Source organism: Argiope bruennichi, chromosome 10 (assembly GCF_947563725.1).
Source record: "Argiope bruennichi chromosome 10, qqArgBrue1.1, whole genome shotgun sequence".
Lineage (NCBI taxonomy): Eukaryota > Metazoa > Arthropoda > Arachnida > Araneae > Araneidae > Argiope > Argiope bruennichi.
Window position 1 is genome coordinate 127,157,775 of NC_079160.1, and position 17,575 is coordinate 127,175,349.

At 33.3% G+C, this 17,575-nt stretch overlaps 1 protein-coding gene across 4 annotated transcripts in view; it reads left to right on the forward strand.

Annotated features, from left to right (window-relative positions):
* The window catches only part of LOC129988127 (protein trapped in endoderm-1-like), a 94,641-nt gene extending 85,444 nt beyond the window's left edge, over positions 1–9,197 (forward strand). For 2 of the 4 annotated variants that reach the window (XM_056096269.1, XM_056096268.1), the window contains one exon: positions 7,356–9,197. In XM_056096269.1, the coding sequence (XP_055952244.1) occupies positions 7,356–7,653 (298 nt within the window). In that variant the 3' untranslated portion in view covers positions 7,654–9,197. The remainder of the gene's footprint in view (positions 1–7,355) is intronic. The other 2 variants (XR_008785627.1, XR_008785628.1) reach the window with 2 other exon arrangements.
* Positions 9,198–17,575: the final 8,378 nt, after the last annotated feature.

Below are 17,575 nucleotides of genomic sequence, written 5' to 3' on the forward strand. Positions count from 1 at the left end.
CAACATAAAGACTCGTCAATTAACAGGGGGAGGAAAGGAGCTGTGACAAGCATCAAAAATGGCTCCGTCCTCCGAGGTTTTGTTGCCTGAAATGTCGCGCTCCATTCCGAACGAGCCATAAAACACTGCTTCTGAATGGCGCATTTCACCTCGGCATAGGGGTCAGTCATTGCTGGGCCTCTGCTCGGCTCACCTGCCGAAACGTTCAGCAAATGAGAAGGCGTGGGAGGAGGCATTGCCACCTTAAATCTAACATCGTATATTTAAATAGACAACATTTTATGTTACTTAACATTTAATCCATGGGATCTTTCCAAGAAAATGTACCGCGACACCGTTAAAGAAAGTTAAGCAAGATTGATAATGTATAATCACTTTTATGATTATAATATCATTTAGAACTTATTTCGTTAATTTGTATTGATAAAAAATCTATTATTTTCATGTTACAAAGAAATTGTTTCATGTTTTATGTTGCTTTTCCTATTGAATGAAAATATTTAAAATCATTTCACTGACTTGCTTCCAAATGACTGTTTGCAATATTTAAATAAATAATTAAAGCAATTCTTAAATAATTATTTAGGAAGTTATTAATATTAAAATATCGTTTTTTAAATATTAATAACTTACGTAGAAGATTTGCTTTGGATAGTCTTTAAAAATGGGTTGGTGTATCTAATATTTTCATTTTCATTTTAATTGAAAAAGTATTTCAAACGATAAGAGGATTTTCTGTCATGTAATAAATACACTGGTGTCTTAAAACCAGCAGGAATGGTCCCCCTAAAATTTTACTCCATGCTCTCTAAATAAAGATGTGCCACCCCTCTGTACATAAAGTTGTGGATATCGAGAACAAGGCTATGAAATCCATAAGTGCTCAGAATTTTTATTTCCAGTACCCCACTCATGACATTTGTGTGCATTGTAGTGTAAAAAAAAAAAAAAAAAAAAAAAAAAAAGTTTTGTCTATTAATAACATTGGCGAACAATAGTTGTGAAATATTGATTTTTGACGTTAATTTAGCATGTGATCTTAATGATTTTTTGACAATATATCACTGAAACTATATCACTATATTCAGAACATCTTTTATCCCACCGATTGAAATAAAAATTTAACGTAGAATTACGACTGTAACCACAAGATCACGTACCAGAATGGATGCATTTAAATAATTTCGTCAACACGCATGCAAAAATATAGCTGACCCTCATTGAATTTGGTTCTAAATTTAATACACATCCATGCTTTAGATGCTACATCCGAGTGAGAAATGACACACATCTAGCTCTTCCCATTTTGTGGTTATCGCGTTCATCTGCACTCGGATACAGAGACCATCGGTGCATCCATATTGTTCTGAATGGATTTCGTTCGAAATTGGATAGAAATCTGCAAATTTAGTGCAAAGACCACATGTTGAATTTCGTCCTTTTATCTCGGTGTATTTTTTTGTTATGTTTACAGATAAACAAAGCGACAGACATATACAATTCTGACAATGGGTTGAAATGATGCTTTCCGGACCCGAGAAGATCTGAAATGTGGTCATTCGACAACATTTCATTCTCGACTTTTTTTTTTAACATTATTTTCTATTTAATTGAGAAAGCGACTCAGGCGGCGACTTTTGTATACGAAAAAGTACAAATCTGTAGTAACCTTTTGTTAACAAAGCAATATAAAATATAACAAACAAATTTAAAGAGAAAATTATTATTGATAAGTAGGCAAAAAACACAGTTTACAAAAAAAAAAAAAAAAAAAAAAAAGACGCCAACCGAGATATAAACAGAATGAGTATCTGATTCGTTTCTTTCACGAATTCTGCTTTAAAGTATACACTCGCCTTCTTTACGGAGGTGTGGATTCACCTGAAACATGCATTGGCCTTGGGGCATGCCATCCGGAAGAATGTGCAGTTCATTCTGCTGTCTAATGTCGCCACTTTCACTTACGGTGGAGGATTGCGTCCTGCCACGCCTCTCCGCGCCTGTTTTGCGAAATGAAGCTGGATGAATGTATTTGTCACTTTCTTCGGCACATCCTCTCACGTTCAAGAAGATTGTCAACACACGTCGCAGGATGCCCCTGCGCGAATGATCAACCATGAAAACGAAATAGAACCAAGTACCAAAAGTACCATGTGTACGAGAGACACTGTGAATTCGTTCCTGGATGTCTGTGCATTCTTCTTTTATAGATGTTCAACATCATCCTTTCACAGACTCTGGGCATTTCAGAGTTGGTGATGTCAAAGCATGGGCCGTGAAAGTTTCCCATCCAATTTGCAAATGCCTTGAATGGAATGATGAATAAAATCCGCCTGCATCCGTGAAGTATATTTCTCCACCTGCGTGTTCTGCTCATCCGACGCGTTTTCACTCGCATTCCTTCTCTCGATTCAATGAAACACAGAACACTCGGATCAATCCCTCAGTTATGTCTGGTGTGACATCCTGAAGTAGGGCCTGTCATTTGCGCCAGTTTGGAAAGAGTCATTCGATTATTTCTTTTGATTGTTATTTGTATAGAGCGGTTCTCTTCTGCAGGAGTTTGGATTGTTCGATCAAAACGACAGTCTCCATTTACTATTCTAATTTTATAAAACCTTTGGCAGTTCAAATTTATGAATAGCATTCTCTGGTTGAATCGCTTTTTTTTTTCCTAATTGACACACCATTCGTATGCGAATAAATGTTACCTTTTATTCATAGCTTTAACCACATGTTTGGCGCAGCATGGCTGTAGGTGGCCCTTGTGCCATTAAACCGGAAATAACAACATCATATGCGAATAAAATCGGCTGCTCGTGTTCTTTAGCTCATACCATTTGCTGCATCGGAAGACAAGAAAATGTAACATAACGAATACACTTGTTCTGTTGTATCAGTTCATATTCGTGAAAAAATCTGCATTTTCTATTTCTGGAAAATATCTCTTTAAGAAAATTCCCCTGAAACAAATATCTGCCTTCTTTAGGTCAATCACAGTTTTATTTTTATAAAATAATAAATATTATAATTAATTTTATAATTATAATATAATAATAAATTTTTATAAATAGCAGAAGAAATAATTTTGGAAATATCGTTTGAAATCGAAATAGCTTGAATCGAATATCTTGTTTAAATAGGAATGATAGAAAGGATGATATTTATGGATAGAGAGAATATTTATTTTCTTGTGGACAATGAATACATTCACTGAAATTGAATGCTATGTAAAGAAGTATAAATAATATTTATTATATTTTTTTTAACTTTAGATATCATAATTATACTATGCCTATAACCTTCATGCAAGTGCAAGCAATAAATTGGAAAAGTTTTATCGCAATCGGATGAACAGTACGTAAGAAACGAACGAACAAAAATTCATTTTTATATAATAGACAATGAACATTTTGTATTTATCTCCTTCTTTATGGGTGTCCGTGTATTTTACTTTAAAATATTTGATATATTTTCATTCAGAGAAATGCCGGTATCTTCTCATGAACTACTACTTATTACTAGTGAGAATCAAAATAGAAAGAGAAGGAATGAATGAAATTATATTTTCTATTTATATTTTAATTCCAAAACTGTGAAAGCATAATGAAACGAGTTCACATTACATCCGTACAGCGCAAGAGATGTTAAAGATTTCTTGCTTTTTTCGAGTCTTCTTTTGCATAAAAAAAAATTCCATAAAATTACTGATCGTATAGAATAAATATTTTTACAAGATAGTTCATTTACAATTTCGAGAACATTACACTTTCTAAACGGTTATCGAAGTTCGTGAAGTATTTTTTTTTTTTTTACATAATTTTGAAGTTTTTTTTTTTTTTTTTTTTTTTTTTTTTGCGTGATAGTGAAATGAATATTTGAGCTTTGTTGTGAGTATTTAAAATAGGCGGCCGATATGGAACAATTGTTGCTACATGAAATATCTTTCCATCATCAGTAGACAAGCATTTGTGCCTAAACAGTTTTCCGAAGATAAAATAAATAAACGAAACCTTCGACGGACTTGATTTATTCTGAGTTTCAGTGTTACACCTGCTTCACTTTGAGAAATTGCATGTAAAAATAATATGATTAATTTATGATTTCTCTTTCTGTAATGCTTGATGGTTTAATTGATTGTTATTTCTGTTATAATGAAAACTGTCTTGGTCTAATTCTTTAGTAAAATATACAACAGCGATCAATCTGTAAGAAGAAAAATACTTAATTATTGGAGAAACTTCACTTTAAATGTTTATATTTCCAGTATTAGTTTTTTAATCGAATGAAAGCAAGCAGATAATTACAACAGTTAAAATTAATTCTGTTTCGTTGATGTGGCGAGGAAATTCGGTGAGAGGGTGGTGCCATTCAAGTGCTGTCCTCGTCATCTGACAGCGTCTCAAAATTACGAGATCCGTCTCCAAATTGCTCTAGCGTTTCTTTAAAACGGGGCTTAATAAAATTTAAACTAAATTGATTCTGTAGGCAGTAATTTGCAGAAATGGATTTAAAAATTAATGATTGGGTCAAACGGATTCCAGGAAATTCATTCTCCAGTATAGAAAGAAACAAGCAAGAAAAAAAAAAAAATCGTTTTTTTTTTCTTCTTTTTCGAAAAGGTATTGACTCTTCCCCTGACAGAACCTCAAATTCCGCTGCTCCTTCTGATAAGGCAAGCTAGGGGAGAAAAAAACAGCAAGAATGCGGAAACTTGTACTTAAAAAAAAATGGCATTGACACTTCGTGATTTTTTCTTTTTTTCCTTAGCTGGAATTCTCTCCCTCCCATTTTTTCGTAGGAATGTGAATAAGGGTTCATAAATTTTCAGCCGACTTCCTTTTATTTACATGCAAATGGTGAGAAATATTACAAAACATTGTTTTTAATTTTAAAAAGTTAAGAATTTCGAAAATTCATTCTCGAAATTTCTCCAATAAATTTCAGAAATTTCTAAAATGGATACCTTAATGGCTGTGGAGTTATTCATATGACATTGCGTGTGAAACTTCACAACGCATTACATCAAACTGCGCAATGTTTTACAATGCGCTATGACATCATCTTGAAATGTGCACAACAGGGTTTTGAAATTAAATGAGCGCTGCCCATTCCATGAAACAATTCCATAACAGCAGTAGTTTATTTTCCAACATAAATAGTATGGAACGCGAAAGTTTCTCGACTCTTTCATGTTTTTACATTCACTGCAAGACTGCTCCAGTTTTGCAATTGAACGAGTGCGGTTTGCATAGAAAATGTAGAACTATTGATTTGCATTGAAATGGTAGAATTTCAGTGCCAGCAAGCATTTCCTCAGATGCCAGGGTTGAGTGAGCAGAAGCCTGAATACATTATTTGATACGGATTGCAAGACAGAAGATTATTTCCAAATTTCGGACAACTCCACTGATATGCAAATGAAATATTTATTCTATAATATACACCTATGTATGACAGAGTTTTTGCGCAAATAAAAATGGCTATATTTAGCGAGGAACTTTCCCAGGAACCTGATTCGTCCAGCTGATTATTTCACATCACATCCGTTTAAAAAGGAAAAAAAAAAAAAAAAAAAAAAAAAAAAAGATTGCTACATTTTAAAATAAATATCTTAAATTTTGAGTTGGCGTGAGAAAGATCTAAAGACATGAAAAAGACATTTAGGTGAGGAAGCCATTTGTAACAAATAAATTTCTTAATGGCCATGTCACTAAGGTATCCGCCTTGTAAAGAAAATAACCATGGCAACTGAAAGAATTTTACGTATTAATGATACCAGGCTATTTTTTTTTTTTTTCCATTTCAATAAAAGCTACTTATTTCAATGGATTGCAGATACAGTGGCATTGAATCAGACGCTGAATGCTTTAATGAAAAGCTCTTGTTGTTGGGATGGCACGGAATATTAAAAATTCTTATGCGGAATGTTTAAGTGAAACTTTACTATAGAATCCATATTAACAAATTCATAGATAATAAACATTTTGGTGATTTAAATTTTATTTTACATCGGATTAAAGTGACTGCTATAAGATTTATGCCATTCCATATTGCAATGGAAATGAATGCTCCATTCAGGGCCGCGAATATATTAAGAATAATGACAAACAAAGAAGTATTACTTGATCTCTTGTCTAACAATTGGTTTTGTTTATGGTATTCTTAAAAAATGAATTTAGATGTCACATTTCTGAACTTGTATGTATATCACTTATAATGTATGACGTATTTATAATGTAAAATAAATATAATGTACACATTTTAATTTTTCGCGATAACTACCGTTTTGATGTTCGAAATTGACAGGGTTTCAAAGTTTAAAAAATGCCTTTAATGATGCTAACTTAATCGTGTAAATTTTTCCTGGATTCTGGCAATTTTTAAATTTTTATTTTTCTACTTTATAACAATATTACATCGTTGCCCTGAAATTCAAATAATCTCCATTGTTTCATTAAATATTTAATCTCGTGGTTTTCCTATATTGTGGGAAAACTAAAGAACACGGTTTCTGTTCAATATCTATATAGGTTATAAAACGAATAATAATAATAATAAAAAGAGCTATAACAATACAGTGATACTTGGTGATAGTTGAGCAGCGCTATGATGTGATAAAACTGGTATCGATTAGGAAAGTTCATCTCGCATTGAACAGAACTAACGTAAGACAATTGAAATGACATGCCTAACATTTCCATGGGATCATGGACGTATTACTTTAAACGATTAAATGAAAAGATTGAAATGATGTTAAATACTCCATTATATAAGCAATAACGTAATTTCGCCGGAGATATATAACCAATATTCCCAGCGAAACAGCTGGTCGTCAATGATGACTAGTGCATTTATAAAATAGAAGACGAATCTGGATCAGAAATTCTTAATTAAGAGGTGTGAAATGTCAAACGATTTAGGGTCGAATTTCCCTGCATTTTACGCTACGAAAATAACCGAAGTATTCACCTTCGCCACTTTCCCGGCAAGAGGGGGAAAGTGACATAACGATGCTTCGGGAATCATTTTCGAAAGGTACGGCTGAAAAGTAATTTTACCTCGAGCCCCGTTTTCTTATTTCGAAATATTTCTCTAATTTTTATCAAATAATTGCGCATATTTATTTTTAAATAACTCCTATGACCTTTGCAGATTTTTTTTTCTTTCATTGTAATAAAAATCTTGATGCCGAAAATGGGGAAATTTTTCATTTGATTAGATTACTACTTTTTTGTAATCGTTAGATTACTTGCATATGAAATAAGACGGGAATGAGTGACTAATAAAATTGTTCAGCTAAAAGCACCTTTTCCCCCCACGAGCAATGCATTCATTTTTTCGTTTCACTTCAGGTTACCCACTGTTCACGTGATGGCTTCGGTTCTGGCCTGGATGTCGTCCTGCATCAACCCCATCATCTACGCAGCAATGAACCGGCAGTACAGGCAGGCCTACGTGCGGCTCTTTTGCGGGAACAAGCGGAGGATCGGGGCCACCAACTCGAGTTCCAGCACGGCTCGCTCCGGGTCCAGCCACTCTAAGACTCTGATGTCCGAGGTGTTCGTCTTCAATCCCACAACGAACGGAACCAACGGGAATTGCGTGCAAAACAACGAAAAGAATAAGAAAAGTGAAGAAAACAAAATATAATCTGGAACAATCGCGAGACCACGCCCACAAAGAGTCTCCGAAAGTATTCTGATTACAGTTTCAAGGAACAAAACCTTCTGCAGAATTGCTGTTGTTATACCAAAGAAATGCAAAATCAGCTCTTCCGTTTTGCGACGGAGGAGAATTGCTCATGTGGAACATTTCATTTAAAAATGAATCTGTGCTACATCTTCGAAAAAAGAATCTTTCTTTTGACTTTCGAGATCAAGCGTTTCACGTGCGTCATTTTCACTCGCTTTCGCCGACACGAACTCATTTGAATCGAATAAGGGGAGCCCCTTAGAATAGGAATAAGGGGAGCCCCGAAGAATGAATTTGAGGAAAATCACCGCTTCCCGTCGCAACTTTAGTCCAGTCTCAGAAAAACGGTACAACTAATAACATAACAATTTCATCTTTAGAAATAAATGTTTCATACAGTAATGTCTCCACTTTCTCCGTTCCGTATTTCCTGTTCATGCAATCAAAGATGTATAAAGTGCTATTGAAAATGAATTTTTTTAAAGTTTCTAATGTCGAAATATATTTCTAAAAAAATGAGAGATTTAAAAGTATAAAAATAATAAAATGGATTTATTTATTTAGATGTTTAATATGAAATACCTTATCTACTCATTGAATTGCTTGTCTATATATCATTTTATGCATTGTGTCCTATTTTATACGAATATTGCATTACTGTATCTATTCATATTGCCTGTGTGTTGTTATCCTATATGCCAAGTTTTATCATTTCTTACTATACGATTTACAGTTACATAATTATTGAGAGAATGCATAAAGTATTTTTCATGTCTACGGAGGCACAAATATTTATAACATTTGGACAAAACTGGACAACCCGACTAACGACGCCTTCATTAATCCCAGGACTCGGGAGTTTTACCATCACGTGCCTTTTTTGAAGAATGGTTCTTCTTTTAATTTGAAATCAATATTTGTTCATTAGTAATTGCAAAGAATTTCAAAACGGATAATTCATTTTGTAAAACATATTTATTCAAAAACAGTGGATGCATAGAATTTTTAAAAATATGGAATGAATTTATTAAATCAAGGAATACACTTAACAATAACCTATGAAATTATTATTTTTATAACAATGTACTTGAAAATATGGATTCTTTTTATAACAATGTACTTGAAAATATGGATTCTTTTTATAACAATGTACTTGAAAATATGGATTCTTTTTATAACAAGGTAGAGGCAAAACAGTGAAAAAAAAAATGCTTCATAACAAACCGCTAAATGTTTTTTTTTTTTTTTTGATATGATAGATTCTAAAAGTGCATATTTTATGCTTCTCTAAAAACGGAAGGTTTCATTTTCTTGAACGTTGAAATTTCTTTTGGAAGTTCAACCAAATGATAGAATGAAGTACACTTTTGAAATATTCCAAATTTTATGTTGTCCAGTTACTTTACCAAACATAAGAATTTTAATTATAGTGTATTTTTATTTCAGAAATATGTTTAAATGTTTGGACAAATTTTTTTTATAATAAAAAAAATTGAAAAATATTGGTATTTTTTTCTTCTTCGGCTGATGCACATTAGACATATTCTTGGTGCATGTTCATGTTAATAAAGGGACAGCACACACAAAAACATTATTTCAACATGTTGATATGATTGAACTACGCGTAAAGCGCGTCTACTGACGTGACATCAAAGTTATATGATAAATAACATTGTTTAGGTCATCTAATATTTAGTTGTGATACCACAATTCGCATGTAACTCATCAGATTCTGAAATTGATGATGATGATGTTAAGCGAATATCAGTTACTTTTACTGATCTTAACAGTGAAGCTATCTCACAAGAAAAGAAAAATGCATTAATTTAACTCAAAATATGTTTCATTTCAGTATGAGGAAAACGAATGCACATATTTTTATTCTTCTTAATGATGTTATTAACATCAGAATATTGCAGAAAATCTCTTGCGATAACAGAGCAATCATTCCACGCATGAAAGTTTGTAAAACATTTTGCTAACGGAAAATCTGATATACATTTTCTCGCATTCATTTCTCAAATTACTGCTCCATTCTTCATAAAATTCATTCTTAAGATTTTGAGGAAATACTGCCTTCCATAAGACGAAAAAGAAATTTTTTACTTGTCTATGCAGCTCCATTATTATCATGTTAATATATGTAGTGGCTTAGTTGTAAGTTCTCTGCTTCGGGTTCTGAGGGCTCCAGGCTCGAAACCCGACACTACCGAAGAGATGCAGTGAAAGTGCGCCTGATTAGTTAGCCGTCCGGAAGAAATCACTTTTATGGCGAGCTTTCTGCTTGTCGATCGGACATCGGCCGCTGCATTGCCGCCAGAGGGAAATTATTCGTTTCATCGATATTTTCCGGAAATATTACTTCGCAGAAATGATGAAATTATACGAACTTTTGGTAATTAAAAGAATTTTAAAATATATATTCTTTTAAAGTTTTGTAGCAGTACTCTTCGTTTTTATTAAGAAGAATCAAACAAATGTCGTCGTTTCACCAAATCGTGTAATTACGCTTTTTCCGTTATTCAAAATATGGTTAACAACTTCAGCTTTTTTTCCCTTGTTTCAATAACCTTTCAAAGTACATTTCGTATAAAAAGTGCATAAACAACAACTTATCAACACAGTTGAATAAAGCGGCCTTTCGCATTTAAATAGCATGATTTTTAATTCATTCGATAGCTTTTGTACAGTGATTTATTTTCTAGCATCAGCTTCAAATGGATCTTTTCTTATAACGAGTTTTACTTTTTAAAACAGATTTTTAGCTTTCTTTTTTATAATTCGGGGTCCCCAACCTTTCTAAGGAGGGGGGGAAATGGAGAGAAAAACTTTTCTTTCTCATAAAATTCTGTCAGTTATTTTTTAATATCTTCCTCGATATTATATTTGGAAATGCAACTTCTGACTCAGTTGTTTCATTCAATTTTTCAAAACATTCTTTTCCTTTATTTATAGATTCAGATGCCTTGAAACTTTTCTAGTTAAACTTTTTTTATAGTCAACTAGCTGACCCGGCAAACGATGTTCTGCCATATAAACTATTTCTAGTGAATATTTTGATTGTTAATTTAAAAAAAACGAATGTATTGGAAGTGTGTGGGGATGGGATCTATGGCAGAAAGAGGAATGGAGTGCTGTAGACGATGATCGCCGATAAAAACAAATAAACATCGACCATTCATTTCTCAATACAATGTATTTCTTTAACGTAACGAATATATACATTGTTTGATCTTTTAAAAGTTAAACGTAAAATGGAAAAAAGCAATATATTTTTTATCCTAAAGTATAAAAGTGAAATAAAGAAAATCAATATTCATTTCGAAGAGCAATTGAGTGTACGATATTTTTTGTCAGTCCGTTTTTAGCCAACACAAATAAGCTCAATGGTTTTCCCAAGCCAGAACATGCCATGTATAACTTGTTCATGTGAAAAACATGGTGTGGATATCCGTCGACATTTGTGATTTTCCACCAACGACGCGATCACAAATGGGATACCCTAATTATCTAGCGTTATGAAGTATACTTTACGACCTATTCTCATACCTACCAAATACACACAAAAAATTTCATAAAAATCGGTCGAGCCGTTTCGGAGGAGTACGAACACAAACACTGTGACATGAGATTTTTATATATCAGATTTGGCCATGCACTGACTTAGTTCAAAAGATTTCATATTAAAATGTCTTATTTCGAACGAAAGTATGAAAAAAAAAAGCAATCGCTATTTTTTATAAGTTTTAATTTTCAATAAAAGCAGAGCTGTTCTTGAACCACTCCGCTCGCCTCCAAATCCATCTCGATCAAGCCTTAAATTGGCGCGACGAGGAGGTTTGGAAGAATGCGCGATGCCATTTTCTTATCTGACCATGACAAAAAAAAATTATGAATTCCAAATAAAACAGCTATCGCGTTGCTCCAAAATGGGACGCCAAATCATTAAACTAAGTCAACACCATAATTCAAAACTTCAACGAATTAAAAGGATAAAATATGATATGCTGTATTAAAAGATGATGATGAGACTTGTGTCAAATCTTGGACCAAATCAAGGGACACAATGATATTTGAATACTTTTATAAGTCAACCAGACGTCTAATTGCTTATCAATATCAAGCAAAATTATTTCTCATCAGATGTTATAGCAAACTTTAGTAGAAAATCCAAGATAGAACTCAAAAGGTATTTTAGGTATCATTTTAGATGAAGTGTTCAAAACTCGGTCTAATTTTTAAATAACATCCATGATCGATGTTGAAATTTTGCGACAGCTAAAATAAATATAACAATAACCATACATCTTAAATACTAAGGATTCTTAAAACATGTCAATGGAAATATTAGATTCAAAGGAAATTTTTAAAAATTCCATCATTTTATCATAACTTGAAATCGGAGTTTATTAAATAACATCTATTCTCGGTCACAGAATTCAATTTGTTACTTTAAGGCAACGGGAGATAATTCACAACACTGTATTACCGGTAGAAGAAAGTGGCGACAGTTATGCTGTATTCCATTCGGCCAAGTTCTAAACCGTTTCAACGTGTCACTGTTTTATTCTTGACCATAGACCCAAAGGAAAATGAAGATTTAATATTTTATAACAGAGCTTGAAAATATTGCTTTAATCCAATGCTTATATCTTCGCAATAGGATCATATTCATAAGGGTATGAAGAATGAAATTCCAGAAAAGCAGCACATGCCTCACATCGATTGTTGTTTATGACGTCAGCGGGTTGCATGGATAACAATGCCCACTGATGACGTAAGGCAGCTCTAAGTCTATATAGCGTTTGGGGAAGGGACTGAGGCTCCCAAGAACATGCCAGGTATGCTAAAAAAGATTAAGGTTGGGAAAGCTTGCCGGCTTTTCCATTTGAATTACAGTCTCGTCTTTGAGAAATTGGGGTATGAGGAGAACAATGTGAGGATAGGCATCTGCTAGCAAAACAAAAGATCCCCAACCGTACCAGTGTATGGATGGGTAGTATGTTGCCAATGTAGCTTTGGGCATTGAGAGTTCAACGGGGCAACAGAATAGACCTGCATGCTTACATGCAGATATTCCTCCAAGCAGACCACTTTTTGCATAGGTATTCTTTTCTAGCAAGTTAGACAGAAAATATCGAGTGTTTGATTCTCTCCATATGTAAGCCCATCTAGAATCAATCTCAAAAGCAAAACAGAATTTATCAGAGAGCAGAATCTAACTGTTTATTTTGCTGTCCAGTTTTCATGATTAAATGCTCAGTTCAAGCGCTACCTCCTAAAGTGAGAGGTAAGAGGGATGCATAATACTTAAATATAAATCTTCTTCGTGCAGACTTCTGATAGAGTGAAGTGGAATTACAGTTCTGTTGCGAAGTGCACCAAGTTCAATCACCGGTCATTTGAAGAAGTAGTAATATCTTCGGTAGGTCTTCTATAGATAAATAAATAAAAAACTGTACCTGTAGTTCGAAACTGGATGCACGCGGATATCTAGCCATCTTGAAACGTCACCTATTTCTAATCCGCCTATGGCTCTATAGCACAATTCTGCTGACAAATGTCATTTTTAAACTTCGGTTATCTCGAAGTTGTTTAATATCATTGAGTATAGGTTCCTTCCTAAGCAGATGACTTTAAGCTAGATCGATGTAGCGTAAAGCGATGCAGTTCCTTCTCTCTTGCATTTTGCAAGCTGATGAGCTGGCTTTTGCTTCTAATATAACCGAATTTAAACTACTTTTTGGACGATTTATAAGATTTTTCATTTTGATGTTTAGTTTTTAGAAATCAGTGCAGAACTTTGAAAAGTAAGTAATGAGAATAAAACTTTTTTTTTTAACTATGCGTTTTTTGGTAGGAATTAGAATTCTTAGAAATTTAATCATAATCCAAATAAAAAAGTTGTTTAGTTGTTTGATCATGTAAAAAAGATGATATTTGGCATCCGATTTCCATGCATAACTAATTTCAAAATTTCGTCAGTCTTTGTATTTTTTTAAGGAAAAAAGAGTTAAATAAAATCAGCTCAACACGATTTATTAATAAAATGTAATTTACAATGCAATATCTATTCCATTCATAACTCTGCCAGAGATTCAAATGCCACAAATAAAGCAACTATTCAGATTCACGCTGCCACGATAATTCACACAGTGAATTATAGAGAAAAAAAAGCAAAGAAAATTTAATAATTGTATTCATATATTCATATATATATTACAATAATTATATTCATTTATAGCAAAATAAATTATACACAATGTTTTAATTCTAGACAAAAATAATGTTACTGATCACCGGGTTTGCTTGTTGTGGGTGTATGATGTGAAAACAACAACGACGTTTATTAGATACGAAGACACTAATTCAAAGACGACAAATATGTACAGCCGAGATGAAAACACAGCAGCACACTACAACAGACAGCAGCCCACAAGTAGTATTCGACCACAGCACACAAAGCGTCCAGACAGAATCCAGCAGGAGAGGGGATCCTCGGAGCTTTGCTCTACGGTCTCTCCAAACGACCGAATTTCTCCACTGTCTCCTCGCTTTAGCTGTATCCAACTGCCGACTCACTACCACACAACTGGCTACTCCACACGCAACTTCATGCTGTTTCCACAATAGACAACAGGACTCGGCACACAGTTCAGTTCAGCAATAGCTTGGGCTCCATACAACGATGGCATCTGCCTTTGCTTCGCTATCTTCTCGACGATAGCTCGTTTTTTGACTTCGACTCCAACTCAGATTCTGGTTGATGATTGACTTCGATTTTTGTTACGATTCCCACTTTCTAGCAGCTTGAGACTGCCAGCCTTTTATAGTTCCCGGGAGGCGGAGAGAGAAGCTTCTGGACCAGTCAGGATTATCTCTGTTCCTATTGGTGGGATTGTTAAAATTCTCGATGTTTCCAGCAAATTCTACTTTTGCTAAAGTCGCCAATTTCGTCGAAAGGTCGCCAAGCTCTGAGATAACTGACGCGGCAGCCGATCAGCACCCAACAGGACGGATCATAAAACGGTCTTTCTAACGATGAAACTATTCATGCTGGGAAGCAACATTACAGGTTTGTAACAATATAGTTGCTTTGGACGATAAGCTCATCCATTAAGTAAATCTCACAATAACAATTTTCACATATGTGGCATTTTTTTAAAACATTATTTATATCTAACACTGACACACTTTATTAAAAATAGGAGGGAGGAAAACAATGCATAGAAAGCACAGTGACTTTTTTCATCATTGCCTTTTTCCCATCTTTGATTTTAAATAAATACAGAAAGGCAATTTCAATCTCGAGTACATAATCAATTAAGAAATGATTTGAAAATCCAAACAAATTATTTTTATTACTCGCATGCCAACAATATTTATAAAATTTGATTGAATTAACAACTTCAGTTGAGTTTTATAAAAGAACTGTCAAGTAAATATTTTATTCTCTAGAAATTCTTGCTTATCAAATTATCAAACTCTTAATAAAGCAACAAATGTAATGCTTTATATAATATTTCACAAATAATTTAAATTTGTAATAAAGCATTTCAGCACTGTACTGTTTGCAAAAAGGAAAACAAGCAGTGTTTATCAAAAAAAGAAGTTAACATTTCAGAATGAAAGTGATGATTTTTCAAATGTAATCTGTTATTTAGAAAAGAGATCAATCCAACTTTTGGATGGTTTAGTAATCTTTTGTCCTTGTGGACAAAGGATTACAAATCTTGAAATCATGCATTCCATAAGAAAAATGGATATATATCATTGCTTAAAGCACATCTATTTCAGCGTTCTGGTCATCTCTATTGTGCATGGATTGACTGCCTGAAATTGACGTCATTCTTTACGAATTCAGAGAAATCCGAAGAAAAAAATGTCGCACATTGAGAGGTAGTTGATTTTAAAATATGCTGGCCAGCCTTTCTTAAAAAGTGAGTTCTCATCGAAGTTTTGGAAAAGCCTTTTCTCAAGAGCAGAAATGTTATTTTACAGTGATCGATCACTATGAATCCCATTTCACCAATGATCGCCAAGCCCTACATCGACAGCATCTTGGAGGGGATATTTCTAATATTGAAGAAACAATGAACCAGATGGCGCCCATTGTTATCCGATATTCAGAGAATAACTATGCCTTCCAAGGAAAATTTTCTATCAAAATTAAGGAAATGCAAGACTGCAAAACGCTCTTCCAGTATATGCAAGCAAATTACAAATATCCAATGAATGGCAACAACTACAAAAGACGAATGGCCTGAACAAGAGCAGCTTTCTCTCGAAAATTCAGTAAGATTTCTCCAAATATTGTCGGATATTTATTTTTGTCATGATATCTTTTTTATCATAAAAATCCTGCATATTATATCCTGCAGGAGCGTAAATAATTATGTAGGAATTTTTACATCATGCATAATCCCTTTCAAAAAATATTGACAAATTTCCTGGAAATGATTGAAAGTATTCGATTTACTTCTTCCGTAAAATTTGTAACAGTGGAAATCAAAATGAGCGATTCAAATATATAATCAGTTTTCTGTCTTTAATAATTAGAAAAGCAAACTTTAAAAATAGTTTTACAACATGTATGTGCACAATATCATCCAGTCAGTAATAGGCCTAAGGAAGTATGTTAAATCTTTAATGTGTAATAGTTAAACATCCAAATCCAAACAAACTGCCTTTTTTTAAAATTGAAAATTCAGTTACAGTTGTACTTCGAATTGAAATAATAACCATTTTATATTTTCATGTCATAAAATGGACGGCAAAATCCACCTAATACAATTATGAAGGAAATTTTCAACAATCATTCTGCATAAATTTTTTAAATTCTAATAAAATGTATATCCACAGTCTTCATTTCATTGAAAATACAAATTAATATTTCAAAAATTTATTAAAAATTTACAATTAATTTGTCAGATTAATAAATGACTAGAATTGTTCAACTATAAGTAAAAAATAATAAAATTTATAAAAATGAGCCATAGTAAAAATACACAATTTTTAAGAAAGAAATGCAGATTTTTAACATTCAAAAAGTTATGAAAGGGCTTCAAAATTAAAATCCACAAGTGCTATGCATAAAGCGAATGAAAAATATAGACTTAATGAATGAGTCTGCACAGAAACGAATCATGACATAACGATATTTTCATATGCATCGCTGAATCATATAAACAACTGGTTTATGTATGCTACGGAATGGTACACTCACTTTGAAACCGAGGATCTTTTTCGCACATCGAAGGTATATGAATTACGAATCTGGGTGTTCAAACAAGTATCTTGGGCTTCTTCTTGAAAATTCTGATAGTGTGAGAATTATCATTCATCTGATACTAATTGTTATAAGACAAAATGAAATGATCCAAAAACAGGTTAAAATACAGATAAGCTATAGACAAGCATTTTTCAAGTCCTGAAAGAAGACTTCGCTTACTCAAGCATGGAATTGCTTTTCTGCCAACACATATGACAATATTCCAAGCTAAATATGGGAGGACAATACAGGAATTTCGACTGCCCGAACTTGCGCATTGAAACTGCGCGCTTCTCGGTTGTATTCAGGCAATGTGATACGACATTGCTTTGTTATTGGCTCTTTAAATTTGTATGCATATTATCTGATATTTATATCTGAAATATATTGTCCAGATGTAGGTTGCAATAATACTGGATAAATAATGTATAAAATCTATCATGGCACCAGTGGCCTAAATACAGCATCTGAGCTGCAATTAAGGATACGTACTCATTCCAGAAGAATGGGAAAATTTAGCCTAAATTCCGATCTAAACCCTCATACTCCGATGATTTCTTAGTTATTAACATTTTAGATAGTTTCGCGTCTCGGAAATTCTCAAAAACT